At 35.0% G+C, this 23,377-nt stretch overlaps 1 protein-coding gene across 1 annotated transcript in view; it reads left to right on the top strand.

Moving 5' to 3' along the window:
* Positions 1-16,566, top strand: part of TRAPPC8 (trafficking protein particle complex subunit 8) — a 54,752-nt gene extending 38,186 nt beyond the window's left edge. Inside the window, exons 14-21 of the mRNA XM_019631631.1 lie at positions 1,062-1,158; positions 2,577-2,645; positions 2,735-2,793; positions 5,085-5,258; positions 6,195-6,296; positions 9,663-9,808; positions 14,451-14,540; positions 15,521-16,566. Coding sequence (XP_019487176.1) covers positions 1,062-1,158; positions 2,577-2,645; positions 2,735-2,793; positions 5,085-5,258; positions 6,195-6,296; positions 9,663-9,808; positions 14,451-14,540; positions 15,521-15,755 — 972 coding nt within the window. The 3' untranslated portion in view covers positions 15,756-16,566. The remainder of the gene's footprint in view (positions 1-1,061; positions 1,159-2,576; positions 2,646-2,734; positions 2,794-5,084; positions 5,259-6,194; positions 6,297-9,662; positions 9,809-14,450; positions 14,541-15,520) is intronic.
* The last annotated feature ends 6,811 nt before the right edge of the window (positions 16,567-23,377 follow it).

Here is a 23,377-nt window from a genome sequence, read left to right as displayed (position 1 = left end):
CTTCATTAGCTTTGTAATTTTAAGTCTCTCTTTAAATAAAAGTATCTGGTGGCATTAATAGGGTACATATTTGCATGATATATAGCCCCCTATGCCAGTAATTCAACCCAAAAAAGATGTCAAAGTATATTCTAGTATCACCATTGAAAATCTCTTGATGTAATTAATTAAATTTATGAAGTTCTGTTAGGATTTCACATTCAGTATTAACTTGATAACACTTCACATATATATTTCTGACAGTACCATTTCCTTTTTATAAAACATTTTAAACATTTTACCATTTCTAAATATACTCTAAATATAAAAATAAATATTCTTAAAGAAGGGAATGCGATCTCATAGTGAAAATAGTATCTTAGTTTCAGATTAATTTCTGTTTAGATACTTATTTGAAATGTTACTTATTCTGTAATGTGTTTGCTTTTAGCTTCATAAATCTGTAAGATCACTTCTTTAGGATATTTAGGGTTAATGTGCTAATACTTTGTTTTGATGATCTTCCAAAAACATCAGTATTTGTAAGAGTAAGAAAATTTTCATAATTTCAAGTTAGGTCTCATTCAGGAGAATAAAAAGTTATGTACAATTTAAATAACTTTATGTATATTGTGTATTGGTATCCTGTTTTGTGAGTTTTTTGTTGTTTGTTTTTTTGCCTTAATAGGAATAGGATCTCAGAAAGATCTGAAGAAATAAAAAAGATGATACAGTTTTGATTAAAAATTGACAACAAATAATTTTTGATCTATTAAACACTACCAGTAGTAACTCATGATAGATTCTAATAACTGCATACTCGTAGTATTTTAAAATTTGCCACTGGGAGTGCATTATAAACATGTTTCTTAGATGAAATGTTGACTTCTCTGTTTTAAGACATTTAAAGAGGGATTTAAATAATTTAAACTTTCTGAAGTATATATATTATTTCAAAATAAAAATTTCATTTTTTGTTAATTTATATTGACTTTGGTAGCAGTTGTCTAAATTGTTTTCATTACAATACTCTAAGTTACTGCTCCTAAATCCTGAATGATTCTTTCATTTCTTTTTGATAGAGTGAAGCGGGTGTTAAGGAATTCCATATAGTACAAGTATCAAGTAGTAGTAAACACTGGAAGTTACAGAAATCTGTAAATCTCTCTGAAAACAAAGGTTTGTACCATTTCTCCTCTTCATAGTAAATTCTGACATTTTCATTGCTTGATTTTTTTTCAGAATAGTACCATAATATATGATTATTTGTGCCTTTCTTATGATTAGCTTTTTTAAGCATTAAATTGTGCTTTCATTAGTTTACTTGACTGTGAATCATATTATCTACTTTTGTTCATTCTTTTTCATCTTTTTATTTGTATCTTTCTGTTTGCATTTTTTTTCCTGTTCTTATTCAGTTGTAAACTTGGTGCCTGAATACATGATCACTGTCAAAATTTCAAACAGTACAGAAACATATAAACTAGAATATGGAAGTTACTCTTTCCTTTGCCATTGGAAGGCTGGATTTTCTTTGTATAACTTGTACCTATGTGCTGACTGACGCTTCTGTGTATTTCCATGCAATGGAATACATGCAAAACATGCAAACAAGAATATGCACACTTTTGATATATATTGACAAATTGTTTTCCAACATGTTTCTATCAATTTATCATTCTGCCAGTAATACGAAAATATCTAAGAGTAGAATGAAGGTGGCAAAATGATATATTCTCTTTCTGGAAAAGAATTGTATGGTATATATTCAAAAGATATAAAAATGTTTAAACCCTTACTTAGCCTCACAGTTATCCTTATTTTTGGAATTTATACAAAGGGATTAATTTAAAATATGGGAAAATCCATTTATTTAGGCAGTTTATGATAAGATTATGCTTACTAGAGAAAAATTCAGTGTGGCTTCAATATAAATTAAGCTTCAACTGAGACTGTTTTGTGGTCAGTAAAATATATTAGCATTTTAGAAGTGTCTGCAGTGGTGGGAAAATGCATCATAGCAAAATGTGTACATATAACAACATTGGTGTAAATCTGGCATATAAAGAAATACTGAAAGGAAATTAAGAAATAATAGAGTGGTGGAATTGTGGAACTGTGGGCTCCCTACCCCCAAGTTCTGATCTTTCAAACTTTCTGTTTATCTGTAATGCCATATAGATAGATAGATAGATAGATAGATAGATAGATATTAATATAGATATATAGCTATAGATGTCATATAGATAGATATACATACACATATGGACATGTATTTCAAGACAATTTAATTTTTTCCTTTTTAAGAGCTGTGTGTGATTTACTTCATTGAGATGAAAGCAAAGACATTTTTCATTAAACATTCTTTATGATTATGAATTATTTTTCATTTTGACTGAGGAAGTCTGAATAATGAGATGCTTTTACCATGTCATAAGCTGAGAAAGATTTTTTTTTAAAGTTTATTGGGGTGCAATTGTTAGCAAAGTTACATAGATTTCAGCTGTACAATTCTGTAATACATCATCTGTATATCACATTGTGTGTTCAGCACCCAGACTTAGAAAGATCTTTGAAATTTTCTCTTTTCTTCCTAGATGCCAAACTTGCCAGTAGGGAAAAGGGAAAGTTTTGTTTCAAGGCAATACAATGTAAGGAAAAAGAAGGTAAATTCATTTTGCTTTCATTCTTTCTTAAAGGTCATTTTATATTTCATGCTAGTGATATGATTAGTTTGTTTTCTCCTGTTTTTCAGTTGCTACACAGTCCTTAGAAAAATACACCTTTGCGGATATCATCTTTGGAAATGAACAGGTATACAAATAAGCACAGTAGCATTTGATTTTAAAAGTCACAGTTCTTGAATATCTGACTATTTTGGCAAAACTATTGCTGTCATAATCCCCAAATTCTTTGATGGATGAACTTGTCAAATTTGTTGGGTTTTGCAACTTTACTTCATGCCCCAGAACAGATCAAAAATGCTATGTGGACTATACCATTTTAATTAATTAGTTAAAATTAGCTTTCTTTTGAGAAATAAGGACATGAAATAAAGGATTATATGAGGGAACCTGTTTATTAGGGAAAATGGTCACAGTGGAACATACAGATGATAATCCTCTGGATTTTGGTATAGCATATGGTTCTGAGACTCAAATAACAAGCTCTTTTGTGATTTTAAATGTATTGTTGTTTAGGGCAGTAATACTCTTAACTTCATTATATGTAAGAATCATCAAGAGCACTGGTTTACAAACTTTCAAAAAATGTGCATATGGGCCGGCCGAGTGGTGCGATGGTTAAGAACTCGCTTGGGATGCCAGAGGGCCCCGGTTCGGATCCCACATATGAGGGCCAGTGACACTGCCCTCCACAGCTAAGATGCTGAACAACAGCTCAACCTGGAGCTGGGCTGCCGTGAGTCGCCGGCGACGGCGTGGGCTGCAATCCCTGTGGCAGTGGATTGCCATGGGCTACCGTGTGTGGCCAGCAGCCAGCGTGAGCGGCCAGCAGCCGCAGTGAGCGGCCGTCCAGAAGCCGGCGACTGATCTGCCTCGCCAGAGAAGAGCGCAATGATGGTGCCAACTTGGGGCCAGTGAAGCAACATCCTCCACAACTAGATTGAAGAACAAAACGACAGCAACTTGTCTGTTCCCCTTTCCCCAATTCCCCAGCACTGTTCCCATCCCCCCAATTCCCCAATTTAAAAAAAAAAATGTGCATATGAGTCACCTGGGGATCTTGTTAAAATGCACATTCTGAGTCAGTAGAACTGGGGTGAGACCTGATATTACTATCAGCTCCTAGGGGATATTGAAGTTATCAGTCTGCAGACTCTATTTTTGACCTAGAGAATTTTGTAAAAATGAGAGCTTTGCCTCCCTGTCTCTAAAGCTCTGGTTCATTACTTCTTGAGTGGAGTTTGGGAATATGCATCTTTCACCACCGTTTCAGATAATCTGAAGAGGTGATCTGGGGATCTGCTTTGAAAAATACTGGGCCAAGGGTCTAAATTCCATGTAGCTGTGCGTTGTTATGCTATTATTTTGTCCTTGTGTTCTTCTTCTTGATAATTACAACATCCTTATACTTTTGTATTTCTCTTACCATTTGCCTTCATCTAACTTACTCTTTGTGATTGTCTTGACCGTTTGAGGAAGCAGCTATTTAGAAATAGCTCAGAGCACCAAAAACCCAATAATTCCAAAACAAGTATGCTATTGGGAGACACTGCTTTCTGAATGGTTGAATTTAGCTTTCAGGACTCTGGTTGTTTATTTAGTTCATTTCATTTTTAAATTTAAAATCTCTAGAAACATCATCATAACCTTTAAAGTATTTTCAGGTTATAATTTTTATTATATTTGTTGCTATATAATTTTGTATAGGAGCATTAAAGAAGGCAGAAACAAAGACATTTTCTCTAGAACTTACCAAGCAAGTACTACAGATCAATGAGAAAACTGTGAGGACAGTGGTTTATCAGGAAAAGCTTATTCCTTCACATGGGGAAAATGTATATATTTATTAATATTTAATTATTAATTGAAGCTTAGCATCTATATTATATAGCCTATAATGCAGGAAATTGTAAGTATAGATATTTTACAATGAACACAATATTCTATTAAGGGAACTCCTGTAGTTCTGAATCCACTTAAAATTCTTTTCTCATGTTCTTTCCCTTTAAATATAGAAGCCAAATTAATACCAATAACTCCATTTGCACTGTTTTATTGGATATTGCCTAGTGTTCTAAATATTTAAATGAGAAATACTTCTGTTGTTTTAATAGTAAAAAATTTCCAACAATTTATTTTATATTCATTTTCTTAGAGCTACCAATAGATTCTCCCTGGATATGTAGAAGGTCAAACCTGATGTAACAGCAGTGTAGGTTAATTATTTTGAGATAACGGTTTTAAGATTCAGGGTAATGTGTACCAAATATTTTAAGTGCTCAAGTCTTTGTGTGGTCTCCCTGCATTTAACCAAATTGACAAATTACTGAATAAGACTTTTGGGTATATGTAAGTTATAGAAATATAAAAGGCATATTTAATGGAAAACATTTATGCAGACAAGTGATTTTCTTTTAACAGATAATAAGTTCAGCAAGCCCATGTGCAGACTTCTTTTATCGAAGTTTATCCTCTGAATTAAAGAAACCACCAGCACAGCCATCAGTGCATACAGAAAAACAGTCAGTAGAGGATGCTGTGAGATTAATTCAGAAGTGCAGTGAGGTGGATTTGAATATTGTTGTATTATGGAAGGTATGTGTTATTAAATTATTTTAGCAAGTCTTGCTTATAGATACTTGATTCTTAAGCTGAAGAAAAAATGTAAGCTGCAATTTACATTTCTCCTTAAATTTTCCAGTTTTAGTATTAAAGTCGTTGTATAACTTTTTTTTAATAGTTCCATACTGACATTTTTGCCTAAAGAAAGAATTCATTCAAATTAGATGACTTTATTCTGTGATACTGTTACTTCTAATTGGTACTGAGAATACTGTAGACATCATAAGCTTCATGAAAGCAGGTATTATTATTAAACTAGTATTATAGGCATTTTCAAACACTGAAAAAGGAGAAATAGCACCATGAACCTCTAGGTACCCATTACCAGCTCCAGCAGCCTCTAATTTGTTGTTATTCATCTTTCATCTATTCCGTTTTCCGCCTCTGTTTTCTTTTATTTTTACCTTTATTTTTTGCTGTAGCATGTTTTTTTTTAAATGACATAAGATTTTATCTGTAAATGGTTCTGCATGTACTTCTAGCAGATAAGGACATTTTTGTTTAATATAACCCCAGTATTATTATCTCAACCAAATTAACAATAATTCTTAATAATTATCTAGTTGTTGGTCTGTGCTGTTTTTCCAGATTATTTGAAAAATATTTAAAAAAATTTTTTTTTTTTTTTAAGAAAATCATGACCAAATAAGATCCACACATGGAAGATCAGAATGAGATTGTTTAGGCATTAGTCCTCCCTGAAGTTCCCTGAACTATAAATAAATAATACAGAGAAGGCTTATTTTTCACAGTATATCTTATGCAGATATTATTTTTCTTTAAATGATTCTACGGTGAAATTAAGGATCTTAACCAAGGATATTCACCTGAACCTTCCATCAGATATTGCGTTGGTTACTTTTGAGGTTAGTACCAAACAAGACAACATTTTTGTGTTTTGTATCTTAGGCTTATGTAGTGGAAGACAGTAAGCAGCTTATTTTGGAAGGTCAGCATCATGTTATTCTTCGCACTATAGGAAAAGAAGCCTTTTCATATCCTCAGAAACAGGTAATAACCGAGTTTGTTTTGGGGCTTTCCTGTGAACTTGTGGGGTTTTGTGTTTGATTGGTTTTTGTGTTTTTGATGGTGTCTGGTTTGTGTAGGCTTTTATATTGGGATTTGAGTTGGGGGTTGGTGGCAGAATACTGATTAAAATTAGAATGAACACAAATTGCTTTTAAAATTCATTAGCACCTTATGTGAGTATTAAGATGCATTTGAGATCTTGAGGTTTCCTGAGATATATTCTCTCTGAACCTAGAATTGATAGTTATAAAAAGAATTGATTTGCTTGAAAGGAAGGGAACCATGTTCTCTGTCTTTTCTTCTTTGTTGTAAGAGGCCCACACCGTTGCAGAATTCCAGGGGGCATAGCATAAAATGTAAAGGATGGCCTCTGGAATTGTGCAGCAGTTGGTAATCATGTTTAATATGTTTTCTTATTTTTCCTAAAATACTATTTAATCTTACCAAAAATTTCTCATAGCAGATATGAACAAAATTTAAGAACATTTGGTCCAGTAATTTAAATAGTCACTTTGTATTATTTTATAAATAATGGGTCTTAATTTTTAATCTTTTTTCCTCATTATTTTTGACAACTTTTATTTTGAAATAATTTTGAAACTTACAGAAAAGCTGCAAAAATAGTAGAGAGCACGCTCATATCTTTCACTCAGGTTCACCAGTGGTTAGCGTTTTATCTTATTTGCTTTATCATTTTTCTCTATGTACATATTGATTTTTTTTTCTTGATCATTCTTAAGTAATTACTTACAAGTAAAATGCAGGCATCCTGCCTCTCTACACCTAAATATATCACTGAGTGTTCCTAAGAACAAAGATAATATCTTACATATTCAAAAAAAACAATGACTAAATTCAGGAAGTTTAACATTGATGCAGTTCTCTTAATATACAGCCTATATTTAAATGTCATCAAAGTTCTCATTATATCTTTATAAATGTTTTTTCCTATCCAAGATCCAGTCCAAGATCATACATTGTATGTACTCGTCATGTCTCTTTAGTCTTCTTTAATTAGGAGCAGTTTCTGTGCCTTTATTTGCCAATTATGACACTGATGTTTTTGAAGAGTATGGGCCAGTTATTTTAATGTATAATAAACCTCTTTGAATTTTTCCTGTGTTTCCTCATGATTAAGATTAAAGTACATTTTATGACAAAAATACTACATAAGTGGTGTTATGTCCTTGTCAGTGTATTATATTAGAAGACACATGATATTAGTTTGTCACATTATCAGTGATGGATCAGTTGATTAAGGTACTGTCTGCCATGTTCCTCTGCAATAAAGTTAACTATTTTTCCTTTTATAATAAGTAATTTGTGGAGAAATAATCTGAGACTATGTAAGTGTCTGATTTCTCATCAAACTTAGGTCCACTAGTTTTAGCGTCCATTGGTGATTCTGTAATTTGAATCAATTTTTATTTTGATGGTACAAGTGATAATTTTCCATTAGGTTTAATGAAGATGTCAAGTTTAACCCAAAATCTGTTTCTTGTACTAAAAATCATTTTTCTCCTTTTGATTAATACAAAATCCAGAGTTTTAGTTGTAAATGCCACAAACTTAATAAGTTGGAACATCTCAAACAATGATAAGATTAGCACTTAGAAAATGAAACAAAGTAATTTCTATAAAATTTAATCTTCTTATATTCCCATTTTATATACTATAAATGGCATATCCTTTTTATGTCTTTGTACTTCACTTTTGAAATATTTTATATTCTCTTTATATAATTAACTGGGCTTGGGAGATATGGCAGTTTCATCATATTGTGAATAATAGATTTGAAGCCCAAAGATTTTCAAATTGATGCCTTAGAGCAAATTACTTGCATACGTGATGGACCTTAGCTTTACTACTCACTTTAAAATAAGGATAATAGTACTTTACACTTACTTCTCATGGTAGAACTGTCCTCAGGTAGAATCAAATCCTTATTGTGGAACTACTGTACAAATTCTTGAGCACTGAATCTGAAAATACCTGTTGCTTCTCTTAAGCAGGGAAGGAGGGAAACTCCTCTAAATATTCTCAGTAAATTAGCTTCAGGTTTTTTGTCTTCATTGTTCACGTGTTTTCCTCCTGATAAATGGTATATAATCTAGACGTCTCAAACAATAGCTTGTTTACTTTGATGATTAGAATTTATTAAACATTAATACATATTTCAACTTTTTATTAAAGTGTAGCATAAATGCAGAATAGTGAATAATAGCTCAGTGAACTTCACAAATTGAAGAACACTCCGATATGTCCAGGACCCAGTTCAAGAAATAAAATATACCCAGCACCCCAGAAGTTCTGCTCTTGCTCTCCTCTAATCAGAAGTCTTCCCTCCTCCAGAGTAAACTCTGATCACTTTTCTCTGACTTGTATGTAAAAAGCCAATTTAGTTCTTGATTTTGCAGCTGTATAGATCAGGAAACTTTTTCTGAAAAAAACCAGATAGTAAATATTTTAGACTTTTATGGTCAGAAGGTCTGTATCATAATTAGTCATCTCTGTTGGTGGAGTCCAAAAGCAACAAAAGCAAACATAGATATTTTGTGGCTATGTTTCAACTAATGTTCTTTACAAAAACGGGAGACGAGCTGGATGTGGCCCATGGGCTATAGATAGTTTGCCAATCTCTTGTATAGATCAGAATCCAACTTGACTAGCAGGAAATTAAACATCAGAATTTTCCTGGATGGTGAGGGAAAATGGAAAAAAAAATAACCAAGAAAAAAATGTAGAAATGGGACGTTAGTCTCTATTTTCAGTTAGATGATAATGATATTTATTGAAATGTTTACGGTGTACCTGACACTGGCTATCTTAAGACTTTTACATGCATGTTAACCTTTAGTTAATAGTTGAAGCATTATAATTTATAAAACACACAATCTATTTCCAAATTAGAATTTTAAGGCAATTTTAGTTCTTCAACTATTAGAAAAGATGCTATACAATGGAATGTCTATAGCGTAAGTACTAAGCAATTTTACCAGATGAGAACCTCAACGACTTTTGAAATCATTATTATTATGACCCCCTTTTTACATATGAGGAAATTAGGTCTTAATATGTTAAATAACTTATCCAGGATCATAGAGGTAATAGGTGAAATTGATGGAATTCAAGTCTAATGCCAACTCATAATAAATAGGAAATGAATAATAGATTCTGAATTATATTTTATTTATCCTAGATTGTATTGCAAATGATTCCAACTGTTTGTTAAGAAAAGCAGAAAAAGTATTGTTCATGCTTTATTTTATTGATTTTAACTTCTTTTGTTTATATACACTATATTTTAATGAGGCAGTGTTTTTATTGTCATATTTTTTCTTTTCTCAGGAGCCTCCAGAAATGGAACTATTAAAATTTTTCAGGCCAGAAAACACTACAGTTTCATCAAGACCATCAGTAGAACAGCTTTCTAATCTCATTAAAACAAGTCTTCACTATCCAGAATCATTTAATCATCCATTTCATCAAAAAAGGTTTGAGAGGTTTTTTTTTTGTTAAAATTTTTATGCAACACACACACACACACACACACACACACACTCACTCTCTCTCTCTCTCTCTCTCTCTCTCTCTCTCTCTCTCTTATTTATTTATTTTGACAATGGCAGTAACCCAAATATTGAAGAATAAATTTAGAATAATACTGAGTACAGAAATTGCTCTGAAGTGATTTACCCTTTACTATGATTATTATATGTTGCTGCTGTGGTTAAAGATGGCTATTGCCTCAGCCACCTCAGTTGCCAAAAGTTTCCTTTTGATGAGATTTATCTTTTAGTCAAAAATAAGGAAAACATATATTATTTTGTATTTGACTACATGTAGACATGACTGACTACAATATAGACACACAGCAACAGTTCAAATTTAGACAGTATTATTGACTTCTGCTTTGAATATTCTATCTGTATCTCCTAGTGCATGTATGGTTGGGTTGTTTTTGTTTGTTTGTTTTTGTGTTTTGGTTTTTGGGGGTTTTTTTGCACATTTACCGAGGAGTTTTTCCAAAGTAGTTGTACCAATTTGTACATCCCACTAGTAGTATATGGAAATTCCCTTTGCTCTGTATCTTCACCAACATTTACTGTTTGATTTTTAAAATTTTTAGCCATTTAAATTATTTTTAAAATACTCTGGTCTTACATTTTTGTCCAGATTTTAATGTTGCTCAGTACTCACTCTGTGTGTCTTGGACTGCTTGAGTCCTGTCCCCAGAGATTGTGATTTGGTTGGTCCAGGGTGGGTGCTGGACGTCCAGATTTCCTAACGTTATCTAGGTGACTTAACGTTGAGACAAAATTGAGGGGAAAATAACGAATTATATTTTATCCCTATTGAACCTGTCTTGACTTCAGATACTTCTGTGGACAGTTTTGATTCCGTGATGTTTCATTTTAACCCATTCTTCTACTTTGTTCCTGTTTATCAAACCTGTGCAGCTTCCCGTGCTTCTTCCTGAATGTCTTAGATTCCATGGTGCTTCTCTTTAACCTTAATGCTTAAATCCTTGGCTGCACTCGTGAGGCCAGGATATTTAGGAGTTCTCCACGTGATTGTGTTGGTGTTTAAAAGCATCATAGAATCTAGGCAGTGCAGGGAAGCATGTGAAGTAGGACGGTTTGATCAAATTGAAGTAGAGCAATAGGTCAAAATAAGGCCTCACAAAATCAAAGCTCTCTATACAATATGTGAAAACAAGGCAGATTTGATAAGGATAAAATGCGGCAGTTTTTCCCAGCCTCAGCTGCACATTAGAATCACCTGAAGAATTTTTGAAAATCCTGGTGTTCCGGCCAATTAAATCAGAGTCTCTGGGAGTAGGACCTTGGCATCTGTATTTTGTAAATGTCCTCAGATGATACCAGAATGCATCTGTCTCAGCCATTGTGGCCACAGTAGTGCTTCCTAACAAACCACTCCAGAATTCAGTAGCTCACAAGGCATTTATTCCCAAGCTCGTGGGTTTGCAGTTCAGCTATAATTTGGCTGAAGCTCTGCTTCAGGCTGTGGGTGGGTTGGGTTCATGTCTGCACCACATATATTTGGGGCTCAGTCCAAAGTGGGCAGCTACCTGGGATATGTTCTCATGGTACATCTCTGGAGTACAAAATGTGTACTTTTGGTACAAAAAAGAGTATTGCATAGCACATTTAAGGCTTTTGTTTACATCAAAGTCATTAATATGCCATTGGCCAAATAGCCTCACCTCCACAATCCACAAGGATGATGCACAGTTCCACAGTGGGAAGGTGAGGGGCATAACTGTAAACAATAATTACAATTGCCACAGTAACCAAGGGTGAGAATCACTGAAATAGAGGGTTGAGTGATTGGGCATCCTTTTGAAACTAAAGAGCAGAAGCATACTTGAGTGAGAGAGCTGGAGAGATGAGAGAGAGTGGTCAGAGAGTGAGTGACTATTATTTCAGAGAGCTATTTCAGGTGACTAAAAAAAACCAATACACAGTATGGTCATAGAAGTTAGATGGCTGAATTTTAGATACTACTGATGATTATGGAGGTGACAGGTCGAGGAGTTGAGGAGCTGGATGAGCCATCTACCTAGACGTTGAGATTGTCCAAAGGATAATACGATTTGGGATTAGAAGGAAGGAAGCAAACTCATGCTGAAGCTTTTTAATAAATGAAGCCAATAGATGGTTTGAAAGAGAAGCCTACGATGGGGTTTCTGTGGACGTATTAGATGAATGGGGGGTGGGGGGTGAAACAGATGTTTCCCTCGTCTTTACCTCGGACACTTCAAAATACTCATCCCTTACTCCATAGTGTCTCTGCTATACTGAGTTAGTGTCACTGGTTTTATTTGTCAGTATGGGTTCAGAAAAAAAAGAAAAACCTTAGAGTACATTATGACAAAAATGGAGGCATTTTTATAAGGGAGATAGGAGGAAGAAATCATCAAGAAGAGGCATTGAGAACTCCACTAATGATACATTCTAACCCTAGATGTGGAAGATGGTAGAAGAAAAACAGCATCTGTTATTGAGAGGCTATAGAGGAACTGTGTCTTTGGCCAAATTTCAGATAAAGTGAGATGTAGAAACATAAAGAGAAGAGATGGAGGATCTAGAGTGTTCTCCGTGTGGGAGGTTTGCTCACAGCAGTGGGACACGGAACAGTGGAGGGTGAGGATATGAGGAACAATGGGTGACCAGCTACAGAGATGAATCATCCTGGGTTTAGCAGCCAGAGATTTTCACAATAAAAAGCCATTTAGATAATGTTCGTGGAGCTTTTGAACATTATCCTCAGCACTTAACATATTTGATCTTACCTAATCACCACAGCAACCTAAAAGACAGGTGCAATTACTGTTCTCAGTTTACAGTTGAGAAAACGAGGTACAGAGTTGTTGAGCTGATACTTGAACCTGAGCAGTCTGACTCGAGTACCCATGCTGTTCATAATGCTAGATTTGGGTGGTGGGAGAATAGTTGTCAGCAGTTTATCTCTGAACTGTTTGTGGCTCATCAGATTAACATTTTAGAAAGACTGTTGTATGAAGCAGGGGTTTTCAAAATGTGGTCCCAGACCAGCATCGGCATCGTCGTCAGCTTCGCGGAACTTAGACATGCAGGTCATGGGCCACACCCAGACCTACTGAGTGTTTAACAAGCCCTCCAGGCGATTCTGGTGCACACTCAAGTGTGAGACACACAGGTCATGTATGAGAAATACCTGGTGTAGAGAATGGATTCCATTGGGGTGCTAATTGCAATAAACCAAGAGGCATGACTTGAAGTTGTAAGGAAAATGAAGATGCAATGGAGTAACCAGGTTCCAGAGATGTATGGGAGGAAAAATTGACAGGAATTTGTGAAGAATAATAGAAAATCGGAAATAGGTGGGGAGCTAGCAAGACAATAGCCCCCATTCCCAATTAAAAGCACTTAATATAATACCCAAGGTTTGCTGAGGTGGATGAGGTGCTATTCACTGAAGCAGTGAATGGAGAAAGAGGAGGAACAAAGATAATGAGTTTGGTTTGGGGCTAAGAAACATCCAGAGATTTTCACATTTCTTTTTTTACTACAAGTATTTAGGTAAGGCATGGAGAATTTGACATCCGAGAATCAAATGGGACAGAATAGCATAAGTTCCTGAGGTCTTACTTTGGGTTACAAATTATGCTATTGGAGTTTAACTTTTAATGAGGTTCTTCAGACTGGAAATCTACTGGGTAGTCTTGCTGCCCTCCTCTTCTTGTGAGAAGTTTGTGGGGGAGGTTAGGACATTAGCACCAGCACAACTTAAGGATGAATTTCTGGATTATCTTAGTTTTTGTTTAGGGAAATCTGTTACTTGCAGAATTGTTTAGAAAGTATTTCTCAGTAAGAGGTTATAAAGTTTCTGAAAGCATGGAATATATTACCTGAGCAGAATTTTAAAGTTATTTTATGTGAGCTTATAAGGTTAACTATTTTTTCTTCTTTACTATCCCTTTGTTCTTTGCGTTTATAGGGTAAAATATAAATAGTATGTAACCAGGCTTCATTTGTTCATAGATTATGTTCATTTATTATATTTGACTTGAAATCTACACCAGTGTGTGCATATGTCCTCTTCTGTGACTATCTGTCCTTCTTAAGCTTTAGTAATTATAATTTATTAATTATAAAGCGATATCAGAAACTAGATTGAGCAAATGTGTCCACTTGAAAGGGCTTTTCTCATAATATATATAGAAATAATTTTCATATTCTCTAGACTGTGATGACTTTTATGCAAATTTGATAGAAAAGCAAATGTTCTAGGCCAAGTTCTCAAAATTAAGTAGTTTTCAAGAAACGTAAAAACAGGATTAGTTGTTGGCATTTTAATGATTTATTTTTTTCTCCATTTATCTTTTGTAGTTGAGATTATTAACTTTTGTTTTTATTCTCATATTTATTCATGCATTGTAGTAATATGTTTCACTTTTTATTTACACAATTTGTTTTAAGTGATTTTGGAACTTAGTTTTTTTCCCTTAAATGTAATTGTTTTTAAGGAGCTTATGCTCTGTTAGGTACTCCTAAGCATTATTTTCTTAAAAGTTGGTTTTTGGGGGCTTTTAAAAATACACAGCTAATCCTTTTTATTTTTCTTCCAAAGCCTTTGTTTAGTACCAGTCACCCTTTTACTTTCCAATTGTTCTAAGGCTGACGTTGATGTGATAGTTGATCTTCGGCATAAAACAACGAGGTAAAGATTCATCAGTGCAAGACTATTTTGTAGTTTAAGATTGACTTGAGAGCAATTTAGTGTTTTGAAATTATACAAATAATTACTAACATGGATAGAAAAAGTTTATGCAGGCATGCTTTGGTTTTTTTTGTTTGGTATTATAGTGTTATAGAAGAGTGTCAGAGGATTGTCTTAGCATTACAGTAGTGACAAAATGGAAAGCAATTTCCAAAAGCAGCAAATTAATTTGGCTAGAGAGAAAAATTTTTATAAAAGTTTGTTGGTGATAAAGAACTCTCAAATTGCAAACCAGCGAATTTGTGATGGAAATTGTTTGGTTTTTTTTTAGTTTTTTTCCTTGATTATAAATAATACTTATTAATAAAAAAAAAGTATAACTTCATACTCCTATGTCTGATACTCTTAAGAACTAGATGCTTTTCGGAATTCAGAAATTTTTGGATTTTTAGAAAAGTATAATGTGAAACTGACCATTGTTTAACATCCCTAACAGGATCTGGGGCAGCTCTCTAAAATTAATCCAAGCACATTCTGTATATGATTATGTGTAACATAAATTAATTAGGTAATGCCTTATTGGTAGATACTGGGTTGCTTTCTATTTTTTCAATATTATAAACAGTTTTAATATTATAAGCATTTTTATATACACATTTATTTTTATGTATGGATAACCAGGTGGTGGTTAAAAGCTCAGGTTTGAAATCAGGTTCCATCATTTACTAGCTGCTGTTTTGAGTATTAAATAAGATAATTCACTCTTAGCAGTGTACCTAGAACATGGTAATTATTAATAAATGCTAACTATTATAGCAATAGTAATAATAGTTATTACTAAGCCAAGTTATTAAACACTTGGCTTCATAAAATGATTTCTAGAAATAGAATTGCTAGATGAAAGGGATGTGTTATTGGGACTTTGGGGGAAAATATTGTAAAGATAAGCCCTCCAACTTACCCTTTTTCTCTTTCCTTAGTCCAGAAGCATTGGAAATCCATGGATCATTTACATGGCTTGGACAAACACAATATAAACTTCAGTTGAAAAGCGAAGAGATTCACACTCTACAGCTGAAAGCATGCTTTGTCCATACAGGCGTTTATAACCTTGGAACTCCTCGGGTATTCGCCAAGTTATCGGACCAAGTCTCAGTGTTTGAAACAAGTCAGCAGAACTCCATGCCTGCCCTGATCATCATCAATAATGTGTGACACCTTGCAAAGTTGTACTGAAATCCACAAGAATCAGTTTTATTTTACTGAATGGGTTTTACAGCAGTATTTGAAATACCTGACTTGTTCTGGAGGTTGGTTTCGGATCACTGCAAAATACTTTGGACTTGTCAATTTGTTGACAATGCAGAGCACGTTGGACTGAGAATATTGATATTCTTTTTTTTAATATTTCTTTAAACCTGGTAATAATTTACATGTTCATGATACAGAATTTCAACATATCCATGCACCTTATTAAGCCCCCACCTTAAAAAACAATGTCTAAGTCTGCTGTTACAACTTATCAATGGTATATGAATATTAGGAGATGATTTTGAGGAAGGAAAGACCTTGTTGGCAAACACTCTGTTAAGCCATTAGCCTATAATAAATTCCTGCTTTACTGTGAAGTCCAATAGAGTGTTAAATACAAATTTTTCTGTCTTGCTTCACAATTCTCTAAAATCAGTTTTGAACTTCTGTTATAGAGTCATCATACTTCAGTATCTTGTGGTTCCTATGGCTTATATATAACTTTGTAAAAAGAACATTTTTTTTCTGATGCTCTGAATATAGTTTTGAAAGGAGTTTGACTCCCCCCCCAATTCATCTCAGCAGAGAGTGCACTATTTCACAGTATGAAATTTTTGTCATTTAAATTATCATATTCTTTATTATGTAACTTTAACAATTGAGTTGATCTGTTTAAAATATAAATCTCAAGTTAATTAAAAATAAGCTTTTCAAAAATGTATTATATTTATAACAAATGTACTGTAAATAGAATAAAGACATCCTATTCACTGTATAGATTTATTAGATGCCTTTCATTTTATTCTGAGGACCTAATATATTCTTTATTTAAAATGAATGCCGACTGTATTATGGCAAATACTAGACCTACTTCCTGAGAAAGCGTTAATGTTTTTGTTTCCAAAAGTGAAGTACAGTCTTTGTTCCTACAGTCCTTGGTGGCCTTGTTATAGACATGGTTGAATGAATATTATCTTTAAATGTGTCATGTCTGGTGCCCAGTTACAAATTTGGACTATCTTTTTATATTCTGGGAGAAAAGATCATGCTTATTGAACCTATTGTAAATAACCACATTGCAGACTCTGGTGCTGGTTACAGAAGACTAGGTAATTTAGCCTTTCTCCTGAAGGAAAATAAAAAGTCTGAACAAAATGGAAGAAAACATCTTACTGAAACCAAAGTGTTACCAATACAATCAGTTATTGGAGGACCAGAATCCAGAAGAAAGTTCAGAGATGAGACCCTCATTTGGAACGTCTTGGCCTTGGGAGTGTTTGTCCACGTGGGAAGAAGCAGCCGAGAGATAGAACCTTAACATTTGACATACTTTGAGTATAGATCAGGGAAATTAAACTGCAGCAAGGAGAGGAAAAGGATGAAAAATGGGCAAAAGAAAAAGATCAGAAACCTACTGGATTCAGTGAGAATGTCTTATCTGTTTGGAGTCCTAGAAAGAAGAGAGAGAAGATAGGACAAAAGCAGTATTTGAAGAGAATCTCAGAATTTTCCAAGATGGAAATCAAGTTATAGATTCAAGTAGTTCAGGAAATCCCAAACAACATAAATAAAAAGAAATTTATATCCAGATGCATCATAGTGAAACTGCTGGAAATTAAAGACAAAGGAGGAAACAATGTTGAATACAGGAGATATAACTTACTTGAATAGTAACAGTAATTCAACAAAACTCACTTCTCACAAAAGTAATGGAAGCCAGAAGATAGTGGAGTATCTTCAAAGGATTTAAAGAAACTAACTGCTAAGCCAAAATTCTGAACTCGGCATGAATACCTTTCAAGAATGGAAGTGAAACAGATACTTTCAGACAACTAAAACCAGAGTTTATTTCCAGGTGGCCTTAGGATAAGGGTGTCTGCCCAAATCGAAAATTTCCATTCGTTCTCCAAATAAATACACAAATCAACAAGAAGAGCAAGTGAAGCCACACCTAGCTCGTGCTTCTAGGTAACTATACTACTCACCTCAAATTACCTGTAAAGGGGAAATTCAACACTGAATTCCAGCTAGCTATCTCAAGCCCCTACTGCAAGCCTTTGTGGTAAGTGGGGGAGGGGAAGACAGGAATCCAGAAAGACTGGAGAGAAGGTAAGAGAACAGAGGAGTTAAGGGTGAGGTGAAGTCACTCAACAAAGAAAGTTGATCCTAAATGTAAAAGCACTCAACAAGAGACCTGGTAGATGAGCGCTCTGAAGATAGGCAAGGCATTTGAGGCTTTGCTGTGGGGCCTGGTAGGAACAGCAAGGAATAGGGACTATTCATTACACAGCTAAGGAAATGCCTGATAACAGAAATTACCTTATAAATCAGCTGCTTAGAAGACTATTGAGTATGCTGAGGCTTGTGCAGCCCAAATAACTTTAAATTGAAATTCTTCCATTGAAGATTCATACCTTTAGGCCTGATTTCCGGATGACAACATTAAAATGCAAATGCATGTAGGTACCCTAAGAACATACCCGAATCCATCTTTAAAATGTAAGATTTGTCAGGCAGCTTGTAAGAGCAAGGCTTTAAATGGAATGGGCCCAGGAACAGTGCCTGGAAGGGAGGTGAGGAGTGCTGGCAGGATAAGCAGGAATGGGGGATGGGTTGCTAAAGGGAAGTGCGAAGATGTTGAAGAAAAACTTGGCCCATTTCATGTTTCTCAGGATTAACCCTGTTCGATAATATTCCATTGTGTGTTCCCAGCATTCCTGGGCTGTAGTTTTTCACCTTAGGACAAAAGTTTGTATGTCATTTCTCCTACCCACCCCCCAGCCCCTGTGCTTATGGTTTGATTTTTAAGCTGTGATAGAAGAGTCAGCTTTACTAACCAACAGTTCTCAGTTCCTTACCTATTGGAATTAATTATGCTATACTTGGTGGTAAGAAGAGACGCATCTGAGAACTGGGTGCTTGTGAAAGGCAAAAATGAGTGTTCTTTTTTGCATGTTAATGCTATGTCTTAGTTCAATAAACATTCCACCAGGATGTAGTATATACAAGTCTTAAATCTTTTGAAGAATATTAGTATCTATGGATTAGAAAGTCTGGTTTCAAAATAACTTTAACTATTGTAGAAAAGGGACATTGAGCTGCACGAGAGACTACAGGGAATTTTAACGCAAAGCCCTGATGCAGATAGAGGAAGGGGAGGAAGGTGTTTCGAAGGGAGGTCTCTGATTGGAGGAGGAGGACAGGCTGTGGTGGGTGGGCGTGGCTGCCGAACCTGGCTCAGCCAAGCCTGGAGCAGGTGGGGCCCCAGCCTGTGGCATTTTGGGGCGGCTGCCACGGTTTGTTCCAGTAACCCTCCATGGGGCAGCTGCGCAGAAGTGAGGAGAGAGAAAAAGACTTGGTTTTACAGGCTCAAAAAGATTCAAGATACAAAACGTGGGCGCAGAGCAACTCTTGCTGAGAGCGGGACTCCTAGTCTGCGCACTTCTTTGCAATGCCTCTTATGCTTCTGGGTCTTACATGGGTCTCTGGCTTCTCCACTCCTGCCCTGCGGTTCAGGGTGTGTGCGGCAAGGTGGGGAGGAAGATCGCATCCAAGGACACTCGCTTCCTTCTTGGAAGTTTAGGGCCATGGGCTTGTAAAAAAAGCCTGAAGAGGAGAGAGGGGAGGCAGCACAGCGGAGTCCTGGAGTGTGTCCACCCACTCATGAGAATCCATTGTTAAATTTCCAGGAATCTTGTGAACCAGTTGGTAAACGCAGCCACTAATGAAAAACTGTTATATAAGGTTATAACTGAATACATGCTATTGAAAAGAAAGGGAATAAATACTCAAAATCCATCACTTCCTAAATATTTTACTATTACTTACTCTGCAAGAGTTATGTCTATTATATCTGTCAACGAAAAGAACCTGAGTCTTTGAAGGTATTAGGAGGAATTTTACTTATGGGCCTTGCTGAGGTATTAGGTGAAAAAGGAATTCCCTGACTAAACAAATTAGGGAAATAATGGAATTAAAATTATTAAAGAGGTTTCTTTATTGTTTGCGTGCATACATGGCGAGTTTCCGAAGCATTTGATTGGGACCAGCCCTTCCTAGCCAACGTATTTCTCAGAAACTAGTGATGTGCTCATAGACCAGAGCCTGGAAACTTTTTCTGCAAAATCGCAGATAGTATAAGATTTGCTACGCATACAGCCTCTTGCAAACTACTCAGCTCTTCTATTATACCATAAAAGCTGCCAAAGAATATGTAGATGAACAGGAGTCGCTGTTTTGGTAAATAAAAACCTGTTTCTGTAAATAAAGTTTTATTAGCTTTAACACTGAGTGACTGTTAGCATATCTTGGGAACCTGGACAAGATCACAGAATCAAGGAGAAAGGAGCACAGGCCGGAGGGGTGCCTCATTCCTTCCTTTCTAAGGCAGGCTTCAAAAAACCTAGCAAGTGATGCCTGAAACCAACTATATCCACTAGAGGGCGCCATGAGCGCAATTTATTATCAATGCCATCCATACAATTTGCCTTTAAAATGTTGAAATTAGAATTTTATTATGAGGTAGCACTTAGTGGAATTGGGATTAGCCTTAAACATTTTTTTATTAGCTACAGAGAATTAGAATGAGGCATGTTAATGATAATTTACCAGCCTAAGGTACTAAAGATATTAACCCAGGAAATACTTCATAATTAAAACTGTTGCTGACTTTTTAGTAGTCTTCACCTCATCTAGAGAACCAAGATGAATGCGTTTTCTTGAAAATTTTAATATTTTAAGACATTGTGAATATTTATTGATCAGAAAGTTCTTTAATTTGGCATAATGCAATCTAAAATGGAGGCTAAAATAGAAAATTGTTACATCAATAAAAACTGATAAAAGACGTGCGTGAGAATTCCTCCATCCCCACTTGTTGGCTGTGGACAAATCTCTTTGTTTCTTTATAACACAGGATCTTTTATAGTATATTTAAATGAGGTTTGGTTTTAAAGTGCTTGGAACATGGTTGGTGTCCAATACATACTAAATCGTGGCTAAATGACTAAATGATGAGTTGTTGAGCTACAAGTGGAGTTTCAATGTATCTGAAGAATTCCTCTTAGTGGCATATGATATTATTGAGCAAGATGACAAACCAAAAGGGCCCCCAGGCTGTCGTGGAGAACAGGGAAGCTTACCAGCTTGATTCAGTCATTTGGACAGCTTTCTGAAGCATCTCACAGTTACCCAAGTCAAAATCTGGGACTGTTTAGAAGAAGTCAGCATAAATAACATTTCAAATTTTAAAACAGAAGTTACAGTATTATAAACTAAAACATTGGTTTCAAAATCAACACCAGAATTGAGTATCAAGTGTAATGCTTAAACACTTAGTATTAGGTCTTTAAAGGAAGATTGTAATATTTTCTAAGTAATAAAGTAAGAGTCTGTGATTTGGGGCATATGAGTTGACATGTGGATAATAGACCAGAATCTCTGCAAACAAGACTGTCTTGGGAGATCTAGTGGGAGTCGTCCCTAAATCTGACTACTCAGGTTTAAATCCATGGCTTCACTCCTAATATGAGACCTTGGGAAAAAAAGTGACTTAACCACCCCTTAGTCTTCTCACCTGTGTGGTGTGGCTACAATAGTGCCCATCCCACTGGGTCACGGTGAGGAGCAAATGACTTAATTTCATAGATTTCTTAAGTTTAGTGACTGACAGGTGGTAAATAATAAATGTATTATTATTTTTTTAAGTTTTATGAAGAAAAATAGGGTAAATTTTTTAATGTTTCAATTACAGTTGACTCAATAAATCTAGTATTTTTAAACATGATTTACTTAAATTCCATTTGAGAATGCTCTTTGTAAGCCTAATGGATGCAATTTCAAATGGCTGTATGAATCATAAACCCATAATCAATTCTGTCCGTAGCAACCATTGTGCTCTTTTAAGTTTCCAATTTTGTTCAGGGTTATAGGATTTATTTTGCTTTTAGGCTTTGGCCGCGTGTATATCGACCATGAGATTTGCTTCCTTCATATCATCCCTTAATACTTAGTGGAGTAAGGACACACACTAAAAGTTCTTGTTGAGGTAAACAGAAGAATTGAATTGATTAAATTGCCTTTTGTTTATTAAAAGCTGAATGAATTTTGTGATTAATAGTGCCAATGTACAAAAGATTTTCAGTAGCTTTAATATAACATATATGGAAGGTTTCATAAATGACAAATATTCCTAATCCTGGCATTTATTTTAATAAAAATGATCTTTTAAAACTGAATTCACATACTTGCATGCATAGGAATTCATTTGCAATAGTTGTCTCATTAAAAATTTTTGTTAACGTGATGGGTACCTGGGTACCACTGTTCATACTGTACTTGTGCTGTGTAAATCCAGTCACCTCTTGATGTTTGAGGGCTCCCTATATTTTTTCTTATAAGGAAAATTTTGTTCTCATTAGAGATTTAAGCCTTGTAATATATCAAGGAGCATGTGACATAATTCTCCTATCATGCCTTTACTTATAGCCTCCATTTCATACTGCTTTTATATTTCTTAGTTTCTTGTATTGAAATATAGTTATTTTATTTTAAAACAAGTAATCCAACAACCTTATTTTGTCCAAAACAATGGTTCTCCAAAGCACTGCAAATGTTACTACCAATGAAAAATATTAGGTTATGATATAGTATTTTCTAAAATTTCAATGGACTATATCCTCCCAGCAAGCATGAGTTGGTGGCTGCTATTTAAGTACATACTTTGAAAACTGCATGCTTTCTGGACCATATTTCTGAAAATTTACACTAGAGCCTGATAATGGTGGTTGCCTCTCGACTGCAAAGTTGACGATTATGGGGTAGGAGTGGAAGGGACATTTTATTTTACTCTGTAATCTCACCATTTACATTTCAAACCATGTAAATATCTTTATTTTAAAATTAAAATAACTAAAAACAAATAAAAGCTAATTTCCAAACCCCTACACCAGATATTTTAATTTAGCAGATCTGTATAGGAATCTTGAGTTTACATTCAAAAACAAAAATGTTCACTTTTTAGTTTTCCTCAGGAATTTGGCATTTTTATGAATGTGGTGATAGAACGTAGACTTATCTTCTCCGTGAATGCATAGAATCAATATTTATCAGAAAGGCCTTACCTCGCTGGTGCTGTGGTGTTCTGGCCTTGGTGTTCTCTGGGCCCTCTGGTCTTGGAAGCTCGTTAAAGCTGACTAGGGAATGCTTTGTGGGTTCTTGGGAGACCTCCCATCACTGGAGACCTCTCATCAAAAGTTCCTCGAATGTGGGCAATACCTCCTTGGGTAGCTGTTTATGGCTGCCTTTCTCTTTTGGGCTTTCACGTCCCTCTCGGTCAGTGGTTCTCAACCTGTGGGTCGCGACCCCTTTGGGGGTCAAAAGGTCCTTTCACAGGGGTCGCCTAAGATCATCGGAAAACAAAAAGATATTTACATTACGATTCATAACAGTAGCAAAATTACAGTTATAGAGTAGCAACGAAGATAATTTTATGGTTGGGGGTCACCACAACATGAGGAACTGTATTAAGGGGTCGCGGCATTAGGAAGGTTGAGAACCGCTGCTCTAGGTGAACCCTTTTTAAATCC

This window comes from Hipposideros armiger, unplaced genomic scaffold (genome assembly GCF_001890085.2).
Source record: "Hipposideros armiger isolate ML-2016 unplaced genomic scaffold, ASM189008v1 scaffold_1022, whole genome shotgun sequence".
Taxonomy (NCBI): Eukaryota; Metazoa; Chordata; class Mammalia; order Chiroptera; family Hipposideridae; genus Hipposideros; species Hipposideros armiger.
Note: the sequence above shows the minus strand (reverse complement) of the source record. Positions and strands in the feature narration are given on the sequence as shown.